The following is a 19,092-nucleotide window of genomic DNA, read 5'->3' as shown; positions in this document are numbered from 1 at the left end:
ATTCAACGTTGTAATATGTTTTGTAATTATAGTGCACATTTTGAAATAAATGCATTTGAGAAAATCATTGCCTCTTTATTAAATGTTTATTTTACAAAGAATTTTTAAAAGTTCAAAACAATAAAGTACCTATTTAATATTGATTAAAAATAACTCTTAAGAAGTACTCTGTGAGAGTTCATATTAAAATCTAACACTGAATTAGTGTTAGTGAGTGTTAAATTATTAACTCCAGCAGATTTGATATTTGACACTTCATAAGAGTTAAGGTACCAACTCTCCAAAAAGAGTTAAATTAACACTTTCTGGTGTGGACCCATATAGACACTTTTAAAAGTGTTGAAATCAAATCTGACAGTGTTAATCTGGGCCTCCTGGATTTGCTGTGTACAGACTGGGTATAAAAAGTGCACCTCTGCAGAGTATTCTGGATTATTCAGGTTCAGTGAGGAAAAGTACTTGTTTTAAATAAAAAACATCGCCATTTTGTGTCTTCACCTCCTGCAGCATCAAGTCTCTTCAGGTCCGTCTCCATCATCTTTGTCCATCTAACATCTGGAGTTTCTGTCTGTTCTTCATGACCAAACTGCTGCAGCTCCTTCAGGTTGGATGGTGCTGCTTGGGTCCAACAATCTTTAAATCAAACCACAGATGGACCCTAACCTAAAACTTGACTTGCATGTCAACGATGTGGTTAAGTCTTCATTCTTCCAGTTAAGGCAGCGGTCAAAAATCAAGCCCCTCTCTAGACAACATCTGAAGACTCTGATCCATGCATTTATCTCGTCACGTTTGGATTACTGTAACTCTCTTTTGACTGGCGATAGCCAGGCCTCCCTCTCTCATCTGCAGCTGTAACAGAACGCTGCTGCACGGTTTTTAACTGGTACAAACAAACGAGAGCACATACCTCTGGGTTTAGCCTCCCTTCACTGGCTTCCTGTTCAGTTTTGAATCCATTTTAAAATTCTTTTATTTGTTTTTAAGTCTCCTAATCGTCTTGCACCTTCTTATGTGTCTGAGCTGCTTCACCCTTACGTGCTCTTAGATCGTCCCACTGTCCCAAAGACATTTTATAAATCCAGAGGAGACAAAGCCGCTGCAGGTCAGGCAAGCTCCATCTTTAGCTGTTTTTAAAACTTGTTTAAAATCACACTTTTTTACCTTGGCTTTTAACCCAGAGTGAGTTATTGTCTGCTTTAATCTTTCCCTTCTTAACTTTTATGGTATAAATCATTTTCTGTAGCTCCTTTTTTGTAGTTGTTTCGTTTCTTTTATTTTACGCTGTTTTGTGCAGCACTTTGGACAGCAGTTATGTTGTTTTTAAGTGATTTAGAAATAAAGTGATGTGGTATGGCGTTCTCAGCTGGACTGAGGTCTGGACTTTGACTGAACTAATCCAGAACATTTGTCTGGTTCTCCTTAAACAAGTGGAGTGTTCTTCAGCAGTGATTTTAGGGTCATCGTCCTGCTGGAAGCTGGACCTTCATCCCAGTCTCAAACCTCTGGAAGACTCCTTGATGTTCAGAAAGTTCAAGCTTCCTCTCATCTTTGGCCTCTGCTGCTTCTCTCATTATGTCAGCTTTTATCGAAAGCCTTTTCTTTACCCATTTAATGTAATTAATCTGGAGTGTATTGGCAGAGTGAAACGTGCATGTCTGCATTAACCTGAGCAAACAATAATGCGTCTAAAGCACACCTCTCACAGAAGTGCTCAGTCTCTGTCTGTTTGATGGCTGAATTTCACTCCCTGTATGGCAGGCTGTTGTAACATATAATCAAACCACACTCATTCTCCAAGCACCATTTTAGATATCAATAATAACTTTGTTCCTTGTCAGAATAACAGTCTTACTCTTACAATTAAAATCTTAAAATATCCATAACCTTATTTTTACGATTATAAATTGAAATACAAAGCATACAGTTTTAGTTCTAGGCTACTGGTAAAAATGCATTTAATCTAAAAATCTTTAAAAAATATGTTTTTGATTGTTAAATGTATTCAAGATATCTATAATTCAATTCTTCTTAGTTGAAATGAACATTTCAGTAATTACTCTTCATAGCCACGAACGCATTTTTCTTTTTCATAATGAACTTTGCAGATAGAAATAAAACTCTTAATGGTAAAACCTCATATTTAAAGGTATTAGTTATAAGTCGTAAACAGTCAACATTGAGTGTGTGTGTGTGTGTGTGTGGGGGGGGGTGTGTGAAGCAGGAGGGTTGTCCAGGGTCATGCTTAAACCACCACTGGTTGAATTGCAGGAAAAAATAAAAATCAGGGAAAGAAAGGGAAAAACAAATAGTGATCACTGATTTCTTTTGGTTTAGAATTAGTCTTTAAATTAAAAAAGTAAGAAAGAGAATGTTGAGTTTGTATTTGATCCATTTATACCCCAAGACATTTGAAGGAAAACAGTACATTTAAGAACAAAACCTTCTTAATCAGATACAATTGTTACCATAAAAAAGCACCTCCTACATATTTCAAATGGAAACAAAAACAAACAGCTTGATTTTGATGAGCAGACAGACTTTTACTTTTTTTTTTTTTTTTTTTAAAGTAAAAAGTTGTAACATCCTGATTGTTTTGGACAAAACCTTCAGTGTGGGACAAACAGAAAAAAAAATATCCCCTGATAAAAATGTATAAAAAAGCTCTTTAAAAGGCAATGATGTAGGGAGATGTACATCACTAGCGTTTCCTTTGCACCCATCAGGTCACGACCCGTTTCAGAGCTTTTTGGGACAGTACTTCTTCTCGAACTGAGCCACGTCAAACTTCCGAAGGCAGCCTTTGTAGTTCATGTAGCGGATCTTTCCAAACACGGGCCTTTCTGCCCAGCCCTGGTCGTGGATGCCGCAGATGGACCACATACAACCTGCGGGATCCAGGCGTGTAAAAGCCAAGAGTTAGGAATCAGCAACGCGTCTCTTTAAAAAGGTGAAAAAAAAAAAAGTTTTGCTCGCTCACCAACGAAACCGTTGGGGTCCTGACCGTCCAGCTCATAGCGGTCGTTCAGGTACAGTGCGATGGAGAGCGCCTCCTCCGGTGACCGAGTCCACTCCAGGATTTTTTTGGCCCAGTACATCCTCAGGAAACCATGCAGCTTCCCCTCGATTACCATCTGGTACTGATGGAAAACAAGAGAACAGACGACACGATGATCCAAACTAAAAAGACCTCTCATCTATTTCTGCACTTATCAGTGAGATGTCAAAGAAAAAAGATGAATTAGATTTAACTAAATGTTGGAAGGGAGGCACTGAAGCTCATTTCCTCAACATTAGGGAAATCTGATTAACACTCATGGCTGCTGCTAAAATAATCTGATAGGTTAAGAATCAAACTAAAGAGATAGTCTGAACATTTTGAAGATTATGAAAATGTAAATCCTTATATTTGTATGGCCTCGGGTTAAAGGCTCATGCAGATGATTTATAAACCTTTACACAGAATCCTGTGGTTACTCAGAAGAGCAAACAGCGGCGGCAGCAGTGAGCTGTAGCACTTTCAGCTGGAATTCCGTCCTATTTCTGCTGGAATTACCGCGAAATGCAAAACAGAAGGCAATGAAAAGGTTTAAATAATAGAATCTGGATAAACTGCTGTGAAGACTGGGGTCGTTTTAAGTTGCAATCCAGTTTGGAAGTGGATCCACTACGATGAGCCGTAATGAGCTCATCAGTTCGGTCACAGCAGACTGATGATGTCCTGACAACTCCCAAGTCTCAGACAAGTTCATGCAAACGTTTAAGAACCAATTCAAACCTTCACAGTGACCGTCATTTCTACGTTACACGATCATTCCATCAGAAATAATCCCGCGAGACGTGACCCCAGGCTGCACAGGAAGTGCTACAGCTCGTCTTAAGATGGTGGCGATCCTCCTTTAACCTCGGCCACGTTCAGACTAGCCGTTAGCTTGTCGGTTCGATCAGAATTAAGCTTTTACCAAACCGAGGTCGTTCAGAGAGCTACCTACAACAGGTAAGATATTAATCCTTCAGAACGTTTTACACAGAAACCCATTTCAAAAGATCTGGACGATCCGTTTGAACCAAAAAGGTCATCCGTACCTGAGCTGCGTTCCACAGCTTGTCGTGGGTTTGTGCTTTCTCAAGCTGCTCTCGTGTGTACAGGTACTCTCGCTTGTCTTTGGCGTGATCTTTCAGCGTCTTCCGAGCCCACTCATAGGCACCTGGGAAACACACAAACACTCCAACATTCAGGAGAACTAAAGGACAAAAAGGTACTTTCCTTTCCACTGTAATTACTTAGACAAAGTCATTCTGCTTGTGAGCAGATGACTCATGCGTAACGATGTCGGCGAGGGAACAACGACTGTGATTCAGGTTTAATGAGGCTCCCACTGACCCTCCACGCTGTCGTACTTGGTGTTGTAGTAGCAGAAGTTGTCCGTCAGCTCCCTGCGCACCACCAGCTCCTCGATGAAGGAGGCGACAGACTCGTGGGCGTTCTTCCCGCTGCGCCGGACCTGCAGCGCCACACGCTGCGCTGAAATATGGCCTGTTCGGAGGGGAAAAGAAGGACAGGGAAAATAAAAAATAAAAAAAAGTGGGAGAGGATGACGACAAGTCAGCCAGAGATGGACGGAACGAAGAAGGAAATGCAGGCAATTAAAACGTGTCAGTTTCAGGAACAAAACGATTCAGTTTGGTAACCTGAGATGGTCTCAAAGGAAGGCACTGCTAATGAAACAGGCGTTTTTCTGACAACCTAATGTTTTCAGAAACCTCAGAGGCGAGAACGGCTGCAGTCACGAGTCACCGATTTAACAGATCCGCCGAGATTTAGTGATCGTTGCCTAAAAGGGCTGACTATGCAGCAGCTTTGTTCAAATGGTTGCGTTGTTCTGTAGTTTTCTCCTTCGACATGCCAAAAATAAATACAAAATTTAAAGTACGCCTGATAGAAACAAAACAAAGCTGTTTGGATGCTAAAGTCCAAATGTAATGAATAAAGTACAGTATTTTCCGGACTATAAGGCGCACTTTTTCTGTCTCGGACATCGCTCCGATCTAAGGTGCCGCCACTTCCTGCGGGCAAGCACTTTTTCCTCCATTTAAGAAGGAAACTCCTCCCTTGCTGCTCGCCATCACTCTTAGCCGGATCGTCGCCCATCGGGCCAAACCATTCTCTGGCTCGCTCTGCGGAGGGAAAGAGCTTGTCAAGGGACAATATTTGTTCAAACACAAAGTTGCTCATGGTGTGAAACAGTTTCGTACCACTTGGATGACCTGATGACCTGCACAGATTTAATATGTGACGACAAATGGGATTTTCCAGTGTCGGACACGTTTGGATCCCAGGAAGTGACAATTTGCGTTCACAAGTTCAAGACTGAGGAAAATATGCAGGGATTGGTTCAATTTGCATTAAGCTTCCTGGGACGGATTTAAAGACAACAAAAGAAGTCAATCAACCTTTCCTCGAATGATTTAAACGTCCATGGGAACTGTCAGGAAATCTGTGACCAGCGACATTCATCAAAACAAAGATGAAACCTGATCAGGTGAGTGAGTTTATCAAACACTTTGTAACTTTAAAAAGATAGTTTTATAATTCATAAAGGCTGTTACGTTGATCTAATGGGCACCCATCGGTTTAACAGAAGTGGAGGTAAAAAGTCCCCATCAGGTGGCAGCCTAACATGAGCATTTGAGAACATTAAAGGAGATGTTTTTCATTATGTTGACAGTTCTGTCGAAACCAATGAGACTCTGCTTTTGTTAACATTCGCCGTGAACGCTGTGACGCCACTGACCGAAGCGGATCCACGGGGACAGCTGGCTGAGGGCAGCGGCGTTCGGGTCATTACGGTGGGTGCCGAACAGCTTGAGGCGGACGTCGATGAAGGACTCCAACATGGCCAGTCCTGCTTCGGTCCCCGGTTCAGCCCAGTCCGTCTCTCCGACCGTTCTGTCGACGTCCAGGGAGGCCAGGGTTTTCTCCCAGTCCACAGCCTACGAGGCGGAGGACAGAGGTCACAGTTCAGGGAAAATACTCTTTAGGAGACTACATTTATTGGTTTTAGACACTCCCTGTTGTCCCAACAATAAGTTCCCTTATTACAAGTTATTAAAGCTAGAAGTTTTTTAAATACTAAACTCAAAAATGTTACTTTTTTCTTGGTTTGATGAATACAAACCTGTGTCAAAGATCTGGGAATTTTGTAAAAACTAATTGAAGATGTTCGGGCAGCTTTAAAACAAAAGTAATACCCAGGGGTGGGATCTGATTGACTTCAGGAAGGGGTATGAAATTGTTACTATGAAATCTGGAGGACTAAAAAAATAATTATCTTTGGATTCCATAACTATCAAAGATTTCAGAGTCATTATGTCAAAACTGTTTAATTGATGAATACACCACCTTACTTTAGAATCAGATGGTCACTCTGACCAGATGAACTCCCCACGTTCTGTTTTGTGTCAAATTTCAGGTGGAAAATATTGTAGCAGATCGTTTTCCAACTTGATCGACTTTTTGTATAAATAACCATCTGATGCAAAAGTGACACGAGGTAAAGGTTTATGCTATACAACGCCAAAAAATCCCACATTAAAAACATAAAACTATCTCTTATAAGAGATGACTTTATGTGGAGTCCCACAAGGTGTGTTATTGGGCCCCAAAGTGTTTTTTTTTTTAAATCAGTGATATTTTAGAAGCATCCAAATGTATGAATGTTTGTAACATGAAACTATAATTCAGCTGAAGGAGTGTCTAAAAGGTACATTTAGATAATAAATTTACACAATGCAAGTTGCCATTTTAAACAAATATCTGATATTTTAACACTTTCTATTTTGTAATGTGCACCTGTTTTTCTAATTGTGTTGTCTGTTTAAAAAGAAATCATTCTTTTTTTTTTATCTTATTAGTTATAAATTAAACCAGAAAGAGATTACTGCTGAAACATTAACGCTGCTTAAATCTCCAAATGCACAAATGACATTAAATATTATGTCTATTTCAGGATTTTCAGATTAATTGTTTTAAATGTTGCTCAGATATTGATCAATTTAACAAATTAAATGTGCGATTTTATGAGCCTCCTTAATAATATGAGGTTGTTGGTGTTTTTTCCATTTGCATCACTTACATGTTGTACTGTCAGTATTTAGAAAACTTTTTAAATTTTGAGAATATTACGATGTTTTGACATAATAAATAAAAAACTAACAGTCCTAAATGAAAGTTACTAACTCAAGACTGAGATATTACTCTGATATTTTGAGGTTTTCAGTGAAAATGTTAAAAATTTGATCTAAATAAATTGACCTGTTAGGATCTAACATCGAGTCTGTGTCATCATTTTGTCTCAGAGGAGTTTTGGTTTTCATCACAGTGAAGATGCTGGATTCTATAAAAGGGAAATGAAAATGTTTTTTTCTTTTAAAAAGAAGGACCTCCAAACTCCCCGTCAGAGAGCTTACTAACAGCTATCACTCCTGCAGATTAGGCCTAAAAAACACACTGGAAATAATCAAGAGATCCACTGACTTCTCTACACAAAGTCAGACAGGGTGAAAACAAACTCTCTCTGTACTGTTACTGCGGTGCTTACTTTGGCCGTCTTCTTAGTGGTGTACGGGTGTTCCTCTACGGGAGGAAAATCCGTCAGGAACTCTGACAAAACGCCGTTGATTTTCCCTCTGATGGTCCTGGCAGAGTACTCCAGCTTGGGTGACGCTACCCAGCAGGGAACAACGTTATGGGCATCGACCTGAGCAGGAGAAAAGACTTCATGAGCCTACGTACTGCAGAGACATGGACAACACACACAATAAGGTCGGTTACATATTGGTTTTTATTCTTAGAATAATAATAAATAAAAGCAACAAATTATGCAAAAACAATTAAAAAAATCACCAGGATAGCAAAGCAATCCAGACTGTGGATTAATGACACCATAAGTTTTCTAACCTGTATGAGGGGGATATCCAACGGAAGTGTCTTCTGGACATCGTTCAGCCACTGCAGCGGCTCTCTGAGGGGGGAGAAGTCCAACACCACGGCCCCGATTCTGTTATCAGTCACAAAATCAGGGAGGACGTCCCCGGCTGCACCTCGCAGCAGGTGGAACTGGATGTTGAGCTGTTTGCATTCCTGTTAGGGGAAGACCACACAGAAAGCAGAAGACTCAGACTGTCTGGATTCATATTCCTTAATGACATGCTTCTTAATGTTTGGGGTTTTTTTCTCCTTCGGGCACTGAAAACTGCAACATGCTTGCGTAACCAGGGTGTGTTCACACCCGACACGTTTAATTTAATTAAACGAGTTCCAACCGGTTTCCTCCGAAGGTCCGGATAACCGTGGAAGTGTGAATATTGTCACTGAAACTTACTGAGTGGAAAAAAAAAAAAAAAACACCTGCAAAGAGAAACCACTTCCAACATCAACCCAACACAATCCAAACGATACGAACACAAGCCGTTTGGCTCTTTAAACTTACAGGAATATTTGGGGCTATGAACAATTAACATCTTACCTGTCGTAGATAGCACTTTGAATAACCTCAGTTTGGGGAAATTAAGCTAAATAACGACAGGGCTGACGAGCTGATGGCCAGTGCAAACAGCCCAGAGAAAAAGCAGGATTTCAGAGTCACGTGAAATGTTATTAGGTTGGAATAATGATTGTGTTGTGCTGAAAATGAAAGTGTGTGTTGTAACAAAACTGGAACTAAATTAATGTTTCTCATTATCAATGGAAAATATATACTTTTAAAGTATAAATCACCTGTTTGAGCAAATTAAAACTGTTCTCAGAGGGTTGGATGTATTCTTAAACAATACTACGTTTCATAGGGCAACGTCAAACAGAAAATAAACGGTCAATGATCAATCCACACGTATTGTCTCTGTTGTCATCATGATTGTCCACACAACACCCAGATGGCCGTTAGCTGCCACCAGGACAATAAACCCCCAAAATCACAGTGGACCCGTAACGAGGAGCCTACTCTGACATCAACACGTACCTGAAGACCTCACCTAGACTCTGTAAAACCCGTCCACGTTCTGGCTGATCTGTTCTGTTGGAGAACAGTCTTTAACCAGTTTGAAGAGGGAGGGGGGCTAAGGTCATTCGGGCTTTGGGTGAATTTTAAGTAGTGTGCTTTGAGGGACTGCCACGTGAGCTGCAGCGTTAGGAGTGCTCAGAACTCGTCCATCTGTGTCAAACGTGGACAGAGCACCACACTCATCTGGGACCAAAGGTTTGGAAACGGAACGAGTGTTAAAACTTGTTCTTATGTGAGCAGAACTTACAAAAGTGTAGCAAAGATGTGGTGCACAAACTGACTGTCCAAACTCCTGCGTATTGTGAAGTAAAAGACTTCACTCTTGAAGTTGGACTATTTGATTGTATTGTGATATTTTTACAGGCTAAAGTTCATAAATGTCTCCACGGGGCGGGGGTTTAAAGCTCACAGTAACAGCAGAGCTGCTGATATGAAGCTAACTGGCCCTCTATCCTCACCACAGTCAGAGTCAGGTGGTTAGATTGTTCAGTTTTGTAGTCCTGCACTAACTCACCTCCCATTCAGAAAGGCTTTATTTAATATGGTAAAAGGTGTTGAATGTTTTTTGTAAAAATTAAAAGAGAATAAGGATTGCACAATACTTTTTAGGAATATGAATTTAAAAAAGGAGGGGACAAGCTTCAGTGTCACGGCTTCTGGTGCCACCCAAGATTATCTGCGGTCTCCATCCGCCCCCTCCTGTGAAAACTTCACCCTCTCTCTCTTTCTTCTGACTGAATGGACTGAAGACGCAAGCGTGCCCGGGAAGCATTTCAGCGGATACCTTTGCGACTTGCTGCAGACCCTTCAGCAGGAAGCTATAATGTCTCAGGGTGGACAGCTGGGATTTAGGGACCGTCAGACAGAAGCAGACATGAAGGGGGAGCTTCTCCTTTGCAGCCAGCTGCTGGGCACAGATCAGAGCCCAGTTATCTGAGGAATAAAACACCAACAATCAGTGACGATGCTTTCACTCATATACAGCTGGCTGGTTTGATGGAGGCTTACCCTGAACCCTCTGGTCTCTTGACATCCAGTAGAGCACTCCCTCTGAGCTCTGCCTGACCTTCTCAGTGTCGGTGATGAAACGCTGACGCTTCTTGTTGAACCCCACGTCCTTCTTGTCCTCCCTCTGCTGGACCACGGTCCTCAGCAGCCAGCCCGGGCTCTTCTCCTCCTTCTCCTTGGGCACCTTGGGCTGCTTGGCGCAGGGCTCCTTGCCGCCGGCGGCAGCTTTGCGCTTCAGGTTTGGCATGACGGCTTCGCCCACAACTGAGCTGGAGGAAAGGCGGACGTGTGTCTGGTTCCGGAGGACGGGGCGCCTCGGCTGCAGTCGCCGAGAAAGTGCCGAGAGAAGAGGCGAGCTGCAGGGAACCACAGCGACATGCTCAACTTTCACCACCTCACAACAACGACAACAAAAAGAAAACCGCTGCAAATGGAGGGAGAGGGGGGGGGACCAGACACGCGAGTTAAATGCACAAAATGAAGAGAAAAGTTAGCTAAGCGTCACAAACACGTACCCCGTTCGAAGACAGAAGAGCATACAGCGGAAAAGCTTCGCCTTCAGCCGCCTTCACTGCAGCTCGACACGAAAAATAAATATAATGTCAAAGAAATACGAACCCCGAGCGACACGGCCAGCTCCTCTTTACACAACCAGTTACTTAAGCGCGGTGATGCTGTTTTATAACGCCGGGTTTCGTTGATTTAAACTACATTTCCCAGAAGCCCTTTCTCTCATCCTCACAGCGCATGCGCAGTACTATGAATTCTGCCACTCACGTGGAGCGTTTTATACATAGACATGAATACGTAGTCATGTCTATGGTTTTATAACCTGTTGGTGTATAAAAGGGTTTAACGTGTCGTAAAAAATGACCGCCTATAGAGATACGTGAAATAAGAACTGCGGGAAATATTTTTACCTATTTTTAATATGTTCTAACTGTAGGTAGAGGGCTATTAGTCTTTAATGAACCTAATAACTCTAAATAAAAAAGTTCACATTGAGCGCAAAGATAATAAATTTCGTGTGCGCAATGAATAATTGCTTAACTCGTTTGTATGTTACAATGTGATTTTTTCTTGTGTATGCAAACTTCTTTTTTTATCTAAATAACGTCTTAATGTTGAATGCAGAATATATAAGGGAATGCCATTTTTGGAGTATTAAGGGGACAGGGCAAACACGAGTTAAAGATCTGACAAAGGAGAGTAAATGTATTTATTTTATTACCTACTAACTTATGGCAAAAGGGCTATTTAAAACTACAAACAGGGGCTGCAGTGGACGGCTCCAGCCAGCAGGGGGCAGTAATGTAACTAGTATGGCTCCAACTTCTGTGGCTCTCCTCCCCTGAAGAAGAAGGCTGTCGGAGGCGGTCCATCTGTTATAGCGTAGCGCTGCTGCGAACTAGAGATGGGACTTATGGCTCTGTAAAGGGATCCGAATCTTGCAGGTCCGGTGCTTAGCCGTTCAAAACACTGGCTCTTTTGAACGATTTTAGTCGCATGGCGCTGACAGTGATGTAGCACAGCATACGTCATTACGTACGTGACTTGTCAAGCGAGCAACGCCCCTCCCCTCCTTAGAGCATGTTCACAATTAAAACAACTGATGGGCCCCATTAACCGTTCTTCTCAATGGAATAGCAAAGGAAGAGCGCGTGTGTGTGTGTGCGCGCGCGCGCATCTGCAGAGGAAAACAGAAGAAGGAGTAAAAAAATAAAAATAAAACAAAGAAAATGAACGGTTCTTTACTGCCTGCGATCTGGCTCCCTTCGTTCGTGTTAAAGAGCCGTTCAAAAGATTCGGATCGTTCGTGAACGTCACATCTCCATCGCTAACTACTGTATCGTTTATCCTCGCCTCGGATAGTTTGTCGTACATGAAATCATGAACGACGGTGGTTTCACGGCAGGTCGAGAGAAAATGACAGCGGTTCCCGATAAAGTGGACATGTCCTTAGGTAAGGTTCTTCTTCTGAAAATGACAACGTTACTGAAATACAATCTTAGCTCATGTTGTTAGCCACTTGTCGCTAGCATTGACAGGCTGAATGCGGTCAGTAGTTGGGATAGCCGGACGAATGTGTCTCCATCTGGGGCCCTGGCATAAACTAGCCGTGTGCTGCTGACTTTAACAGATGACATCATTCGCTTAAACAAAAAAGAGAGACAGTTAAGAAGGAAACAAGCCAGCGTGGGCCGCCGACCGTTCAAGAAGAAAGGCCGCCTAAGTCAAGGCAGGGGAGGCGCACCGAGGACGGCAGGAGCAGCCCAGAGAGGTGGGTGCCGAGGACATGAAGACGAGCTGACTTGAAACTGCGATTAGTGCGTCTAAAGTCGTTCGTTTCTGCCTACCAGGAGGTGGCCTGCCCCGAGGAGGAGCAGCTAAATTAAGAAACAGAAGGGTTCCTCCTCTGCAGGGTCGGCGGAGGGGTCAGGGGGTCATCACGGGGCTGGCAGCCAAGAGGCCAGCTGTGCTGCTGAAACGAGCCGGGATGGTGAACAGAACCGCAGCCAGCCAGGTACTCGCACACCGTGAAGATGTGTGTTGGTTTGATCTTTCCCAGGTTTTCACAGTCCATTCTTTATTTTTCCTGTTTCCGTGCTTACCTTTCCCCATCAAACTCAACCGTTCTGATGAATGTTTAATACAAACAAACAAAACAGGTGCATGGGTAACCACAATAATCAAGTCGAAAGACTCCCTCCTTAAGGCTCCAGCGTACTCCATAAGACGTCAAGAAGTCGATTCACGGTCATGTGGTTGCCAGCCGTCTGTTTTCTCACACAGCTTTCATCGTCCACGAGACGCACTGATCAGAACTCCCAGGAAGCGTTTTTTCCCGCCGGCTTCTCAACTCTCCTGTCCTTGTACAGATTTTTGCTTCCCTCACCCTGACCAGACATGTTTATTAAACCGACTGAGACAGTACACAACGACACAACGTTTGGCATTTGCAGATTTGACGGTGACTCTACCTGGCCGAGGTTTACTTCCTCTCAGCCACCACAGCCATAAAGAGCCGCCTGTGTCTCCGCCATCTTTTTTAAGTTTCAAAGTTTTTCTGGAACAGTTGTAAAGACGGCTGTATTTTCTGACAGCTGCTTCTCAGAGGAGCAGCAGAAGCAAAATGTCTCCATCAAAGCTCACCGGCTTTTCCACATAAACACGCCCACAACAACTTCTGACCAATCACACGATACTTGGCACAAACCCCTGTGAGAAACAGTTCAGCCAGCATGTCCAGAAGAGGAGGTCGAAGCTGCTACGAGAACAGAACGACACAATTATTGTCACGAAACCACATGACTGAGAGCCGACTGCGAACCGACTTCTTGACGTCTTATGGAGAACACCGGAGCCTTAGGAAGGAGGGAGTCTTTCGAGGAAGACGTGTGGACAGTTTGCTGAGGATTTTTCAGTTTCTGTTCACACGTCTGCTTCACAGCGGGAGGTTTTCTGCTGGAGGTGACCTTTCGCATCCCGCGAAAGCAGAACTTCATTGCGCAACGGAAAGCTCTGCGTTTTCTTTCCGAATCACAGAGTGTAGCGGATGAGGCACCTTGTTGAGTCGATGCCAGTAGCGCTTGTTGGTGAATACACCCACAATGTCACAGTGTGAGTAGAGAGCAAAAGAACAAACAGCAGGAGAAGGAAGAAAGCATCAACACTAACTTATTCTCTGTAAGTGCTCAGAATTTACAGGTTTGCATAGAAAATGTGTGCAGTTTCTCATTGCTTTCACTTGTCCGGTCTTTAAAATAGTGGTTTGTTTTTATTTTCTGATGACATCGTTTGGTGAGATCGGTGATTACAAAGCAGAGCTGGCGATCCCTCAACTCCTGCATGTCGCTGCATAAATGCTGCCAGACGAAAAACCTGGAGGCAGCCTTTCCGTTTGCTGCGTTGAAGGTAATTGTTTTCCGAACCCTTGGACAGAAGCCGAGGCAGAAAACGAGGCTCTTCAGTCAGCGCCCCGAGGTTCAGTACCGGAGGCCGGAGGTACAGAAACGTCTGTACCGGCAGCCCGATCCACAGAGAAGCCAGAGCGGAACGCCGGCCAGGAGACCCTTCCAGCTGCGACGGCGGTGAGAGCACGGTCAAACTCGCGCTGCTTTAGCAAAACAACAACAAAAAAAAAAAAAACCCAACTCAAGACGCCCCAATCGGGACCACTCGGTAAACTTACGCCGTTTCAATTTGTCTGTCCTCGCAGGCCGCTGCCACCTGTCCCGCAGACTCAGAGGGAGGCCCGCCAGGCCACGTTTCTGTTCCGCAGAGGACTCAAGGTGCTTGTGTTTGTCGAAAGGCTGTCGACCTGCTGCTTCAGCTGTCGGTACCCAACCACTGACTGTGTCATTTGCAGGTGCAAGCTCAGGTGCAGAAGCCAAGTCCCTCCACTCCCCAGGTGAAAACACGCCAGTAAGTGTTCTCAGAGTTTAGGTTTGGGGGGGAAGGGGGTATGCACTTTGTCTGCTTTGCATTCTAGTTTGTTGCCTTATAATATGAAGTTTAAAAGGGATTTCATCTTTTAAATGACACAACATGACTGTCACTTTAAAAAGGCAACACATTTTGTGAAAAACTCAAACAGGTTTCCATCAAGAATTTCTCCGTTTCCTCCAAAGGGGGTGAATGTTTTTGTAAACGGGAGACGCTTTTTTCCGTTTGTCCACTAGGTGGCGCACACCGTCGACAGGCAGTGGGATCTTGACTGTTTCAATCGACAACCCGTCAGCTCGGACGCAGCCCGAGTAAGCGTCCCGCGCGCCCCTGGTTCTAGATGTGGCTGTAGAAAGACCGGACGTGCTGAAAAGACCCGCTCCTAACAGCTGCTGTGATTGACTCGTCCGCAGGCCCCCGACAGCGTGGACCCTCCACCCCCCGCCCGTCAGCGCCGCCCCCGTTAAGGCGGAGAACGCGGAGAAGAAAATCCCCAAAGGAGTGCCCCTGCAGTTCGATATCAACAGTGTCGGGAAACCAGTGAGAGCGTGCTCCCTTCAGCTTTCTGTTTGGGTTTTTTTTGTTATTTTTCTGTTTGTTTGTTTGTTTGTTTGTTTTTCTGAATTCCAGTGGTTTGGTTTGATGCGGGCGCCTCTCTTTGACTTGTTCCGCAGCAAACGTCGATGACGCTGAACGAGCGGTTTCGCATCCTGAAGGATCGGCGCGCGGCCACGGCGCAGAGCGGTAAAGGCGCCCGATTCGTCACCGTGGGTTAGCCGGCAGGAAGCGAGGCGGGTGACGCCGAGGAGCTCCGATTCTCACAGAGAAAGCCCGCCTGATGGATGGGGGGGGGAGGGGGAGGGCTGTGCCAATCTGCCGCCATCACAGGACGAAGTCCACCACGGGACGGACGAGCAGGACGCACTGCTCAGCTGAGGGACGTGTCACTGAAGGAGTCCTCCTCTTCGTCGTCCATGTCATTGTACTCGACTTTTTTCTTGTTTGTGTGTGTGTGTGTGTGTAGGTGTGTGTGTGTGTGTTGTGGATGTTTAGTACCGGGAAGATACCTTGTTCTTTTAAGATAATTTCTCTTCTTTTGGACTCAAAGCTGTTAAACACTACGAAGACTTTTTGAAAAAACAAACTATTTCTTTTAAGAAAAGACGTATGTATTTGCAAGGAATGCATGTGCGTTCGGCATTTTTTTTTTCCGACACAAAGATTTTTTTTTGTAATTTCTTCCAATAAAAAAAAAAAAAAAAGTTTCTCTAATTTCCTGCTCTTGTAAAGGAAGGAAACAGGTCTCAGAACAGAAACAGGAGGGACTTGAATCTGATGTGATGGACTGAGATGTAAAGATCTGCTGCTTTACAACCTGGAATTGATATATTTTTATATGAACTTAATTTGACCTTACACAAAGCTTGGTATAAGTATAAAATAGAGAAACAGTGCAGGCAGTTGCATTCAGTCTTTACATCCCTAATGTCGAGGCTGTAGACCCACAGCAGCCGTCTCCATGATCTTTGTCCATCTAACATCTGGAGTTTCTGTCTGCTCTTCATGACCAAACTGCTGCAGCTCCTTCAGGTTGGATGGTGCTGCTTGGGTCCAACAAACTTTAAACCAAACCCCAGATTCTCAGCTGGACTAACCCAGGACATTTAACTGGTTCTTAAACCAGTGGAGTGTTTCAGGTCATTGGTAGTCCTCCATCCCAGACCCAAACCTCAGGAAGACTCCTTGATGTTCAGACACTTGAGTTTGGGGAGTCAGACGTCTTATTTTTCTGAAGCCCATCTCTGTGCAGCTTCCTGAGGACAGACCCTCCCATCTCTGCAGACGTGCTGCTCAGCTCCACCAGGGTTCTCTTTGATTCTGATCCCTGTCTGGTCTGAATTTTGATGAACCACCCTCTGGTGGCAGCTTTGCACAATAACTAATGGAGCTCTGTGGGATGTGCAGGGTTTAAGATGTTTATTTTATAATTCAACCCTGCTCTGTATGGAGAGTTCCTTGGTCTTCATGATGCCTCTTGCTTGGCGGTAGCCCTGACTACCAAGTGGGGTTGGTTTCAGAACAGCACACCTAAATCTGATCTGTTTGTGAGCAATTTAATTATGGGGCTTAAATACAGATACGCACTCGCCACTTAACTTATTTAAAAATAATTCTTAACAATCCCCCCCCCTCCATTTAGCTTAATTCAAAGTGTTTAGTGTAGATTTATTATAAGCAATACATCTTGTTCAATAAATCTCAAAGAGATGCTGGGAAGATAAAAGTATTCGGCCCCCTTGAACTTTTCAACCCTTTTGCAGCTTTTCAGGCTTCAAATATAAAGAAATAAAATTTGGATTATTTTGTGAAGATTCAACAACAAGTGGGACACAATCGTGAGGTGGAGTGAAATTTAATGGATATTTTAAACTTTTAACAAATAAACTGCAAAGTGGGCCGTGCCCTTGTGTTAATACTTCGAAGCGCCACTCTTTGCTGCGATCACAGCTGCAAGTCGCTCGGGGAGCCTATGTCTCTATCAGTTTTGCGCATCGAGAGACTGAAATTCTGGCCCATTCTTCCTTGCAAATCAGCTCGAGCTCAGCAAGGTTGGATGGAGAGCGCTTGTGAACAGCAGTTTTCAGCTCTTTTTCCATAGATTCTCGACTGGATTCAGGTCTGGACTTTGACTTGGCCGATCTAACACCTGGATACGTTTATTCGTGAACCATTCCATGTTTCGGATCATTGTCTTGTTGGAAGATTAATCTCCGTCCCAGTCTCAGGTCTTCTGCAGACTCCAACAGGTTTTCTTCCAGAATGGTCCTGTATTTGGTATTTGGCTACATCCATCTTCCCTGTCCCTGCTGAAGAAAAGCAGGCCCAAACCATGATGCTGCCACCTCCGTGTTTGACAGCGGGGGGTGGCGTGTTCGGGGTGATGAGCTGTGTTGCTTTTACGCCAAACATATCGTTTTGCATTGTGGCCAGAAAATTTGATTTTTTTGGTTTCATCTGACCAGAGCACCTTCTTCCACATGTTTGGTGCGTCTCCCAGGCGGCTTGTGGCAAACTTTAAACGAGAAATGGCTTTCTTCTTGCCACTCTTCCATAAAGGCCAGATTTGTGCAGTGTGCGAATGATTGTTGTCCTACGGACAGACTCTCCCACTCAGCTGTAGATCTCTGCAGTTCATCCAGAGTGATCATGGGCCTCTTGGCTGCATCTCTGATCAGTCTTCTCCTTGTTCAAGATGAAAGTTTAGATGGACGGAGGGGTCTTGGTAGACTTGCAGTGGTCTGATACTCCTTCCATTTCAATATGATGGCTTGCACAGTGCTCCTTGAGGTATTTAAAGCTCGGGAATTTTTTTAGTATCCAAATTCGGCTTTAAACTTCTCCACAGCAGTATTTTGGACCTGCCTGGTGTGTTCCTTGGTCTTCATCATGCTCTCTGCACTTTAAACCCAACCCTGAGACTATCACAGAGCAGGTGCATTTATACGGGGACTTGATTACACTCAGGTGGATCCTATTTATCATCCTCAGTCATTCAGGACAACACTGGATCATTCAGAGATCCTCACTGAACTTCTGGAGTGAGTTTGCTGCACTGAAAGTAAAGGGGCCGGTTAATATTGCACGGCCCACTTAGCAGTTTTTTTACGTGTTAAAAAAAGTTTAAAATATCCATTAAATTTCGTTCCACCTCACGATTGTGTCCCACTTGTTGTTGATTCTTCACAAAGTAGTAAAAGTTTTAGATCTTTATGTTTGAAGCCTGGAAAGTGGCAAAAGGGTTGAAAAGTTCAAGGGGGTGAATACTTTCGCAACCCGTCATTCTCCAGGCGTTTCGGCTCCCTCGGGTCGACCCGTTCCTACACCCAACCTGGTTGGCAGAAGCTTAAAGAGAGGCCTCTTTGGAATCTGAATATTGCTTTTATTTAAATACATTAAAATTTGCAAAGTAACAAAAAACTATTGGCATATGAAACAAAAAAAAAAACAAACAAAAAAAAAAAACCCACCATTTAAATGAACAAAACATGGCTCACTTCATTTTTCTTTTTTTCTGCCACTAGTGTCGGGAACACTAGGTTTATTTTCAACTCGCTGTTCAGCGACAACAAGCCCCGGTCCTCCCCCCTCCTCCCTCCCCTCCCCTCCCATTTACACTGTTCACAGACTATCTTACAATAAGAGTGCTGAATAAAAATGAGGTAAGAAAGTGGTTTTGAAGATTACAGATCATGCAGAACATGCCGAACAGCAACAAAAAACAAACAAAAAAAAAAATCTCTCGTGAAGGAGGAAGTAACATTAAAAAAAAAAAAAATGACATGTGTGCATTTCAAAAATAATCAATTTACACAGCTTTGCATCTTTGGTTGACGTACGTTGTATGTTGGATGATTTCACAGCTTCACGCCCCCCCCCTCCCTCCCACTCACCACTGGAAAAACCAATGGAAGAGGAAAAGAAAAAAAAAAATGCAAGGAGGGTATGGTAATACTAATTCGCTTTAAGATCAACTAATTGACTTTTCTTCAACAAAACCGCCCCCCCCCCCCCCCCC

The 19,092-nt window shown here is 43.7% G+C and overlaps 2 protein-coding genes across 4 annotated transcripts; one reads left to right on the top strand and one right to left on the bottom strand.

Annotated features, from left to right (window-relative positions):
- Positions 1 to 2,374: 2,374 nt before the first annotated feature.
- On the bottom strand, positions 2,375 to 10,793 carry cpdp (CPD photolyase). 2 transcript variants are annotated; one of them, XM_017420167.3, is made up of 10 exons: positions 10,689 to 10,793; positions 10,071 to 10,426; positions 9,847 to 9,995; positions 7,961 to 8,143; positions 7,602 to 7,760; positions 5,796 to 5,994; positions 4,385 to 4,537; positions 4,087 to 4,208; positions 2,981 to 3,140; positions 2,375 to 2,888 (listed from the first exon to the last, which is right to left on the bottom strand). In XM_017420167.3, exons 2-10 carry the CDS (start codon positions 10,315 to 10,317, stop codon positions 2,740 to 2,742), a joined length of 1,521 nt encoding a protein of 506 aa, XP_017275656.1. In that variant the 5' UTR covers positions 10,318 to 10,426; positions 10,689 to 10,793; the 3' UTR covers positions 2,375 to 2,739. The 2 variants fall into 2 exon arrangements, with proteins under 2 accessions (XP_017275656.1, XP_017275655.1); XM_017420166.3 differs by having other exon boundaries at positions 10,586 to 10,745.
- A 970-nt stretch (positions 10,794 to 11,763) lies between these two features.
- LOC108238329 (UAP56-interacting factor) lies at positions 11,764 to 15,782 on the top strand. 2 transcript variants are annotated; one of them, XM_017420334.3, is made up of 9 exons: positions 11,764 to 12,033; positions 12,211 to 12,351; positions 12,431 to 12,594; positions 14,016 to 14,161; positions 14,290 to 14,362; positions 14,440 to 14,495; positions 14,753 to 14,827; positions 14,930 to 15,056; positions 15,191 to 15,782. In XM_017420334.3, exons 1-9 carry the CDS (start codon positions 11,961 to 11,963, stop codon positions 15,290 to 15,292), a joined length of 957 nt encoding a protein of 318 aa, XP_017275823.2. In that variant the 5' UTR covers positions 11,764 to 11,960; the 3' UTR covers positions 15,293 to 15,782. The 2 variants fall into 2 exon arrangements, with proteins under 2 accessions (XP_017275823.2, XP_017275824.1); XM_017420335.3 differs by having other exon boundaries at positions 11,779 to 12,033; positions 14,013 to 14,161; positions 15,191 to 15,778.
- The last annotated feature ends 3,310 nt before the right edge of the window (positions 15,783 to 19,092 follow it).

Source organism: Kryptolebias marmoratus, linkage group LG20 (assembly GCF_001649575.2).
Source record: "Kryptolebias marmoratus isolate JLee-2015 linkage group LG20, ASM164957v2, whole genome shotgun sequence".
NCBI classification, from domain to species: Eukaryota; Metazoa; Chordata; class Actinopteri; order Cyprinodontiformes; family Rivulidae; genus Kryptolebias; species Kryptolebias marmoratus.
Note: the sequence above shows the minus strand (reverse complement) of the source record. Positions and strands in the feature narration are given on the sequence as shown.

Bases quoted from the DNA above. Each gene is read 5' to 3' on its own strand.
- cpdp (XM_017420166.3), bottom strand. From the start codon at position 10,608: ATGCTCTTCTGTCTTCGAACGGG. The intron at 8,144-9,846 runs GTATCCGCTGAA...TTCCCCTAACAG, and splicing joins GTCTGCAGCAAGTCGCAAAG to GAATGCAAACAGCTCAACAT. The intron at 4,209-4,384 runs GTCAGTGGGAGC...TGTGTTTCCCAG, and splicing joins CAAGTACGACAGCGTGGAGG to GTGCCTATGAGTGGGCTCGG.
- LOC108238329 (XM_017420335.3), top strand. From the start codon at position 11,961: ATGAACGACGGTGGTTTCACGGCAGGTCGAGAGAAAATGACAGCGGTT. The intron at 14,828-14,929 runs GTAAGCGTCCCG...ACTCGTCCGCAG, and splicing joins TCAGCTCGGACGCAGCCCGA to GCCCCCGACAGCGTGGACCC. The intron at 15,057-15,190 runs GTGAGAGCGTGC...CTTGTTCCGCAG, and splicing joins TCAACAGTGTCGGGAAACCA to CAAACGTCGATGACGCTGAA.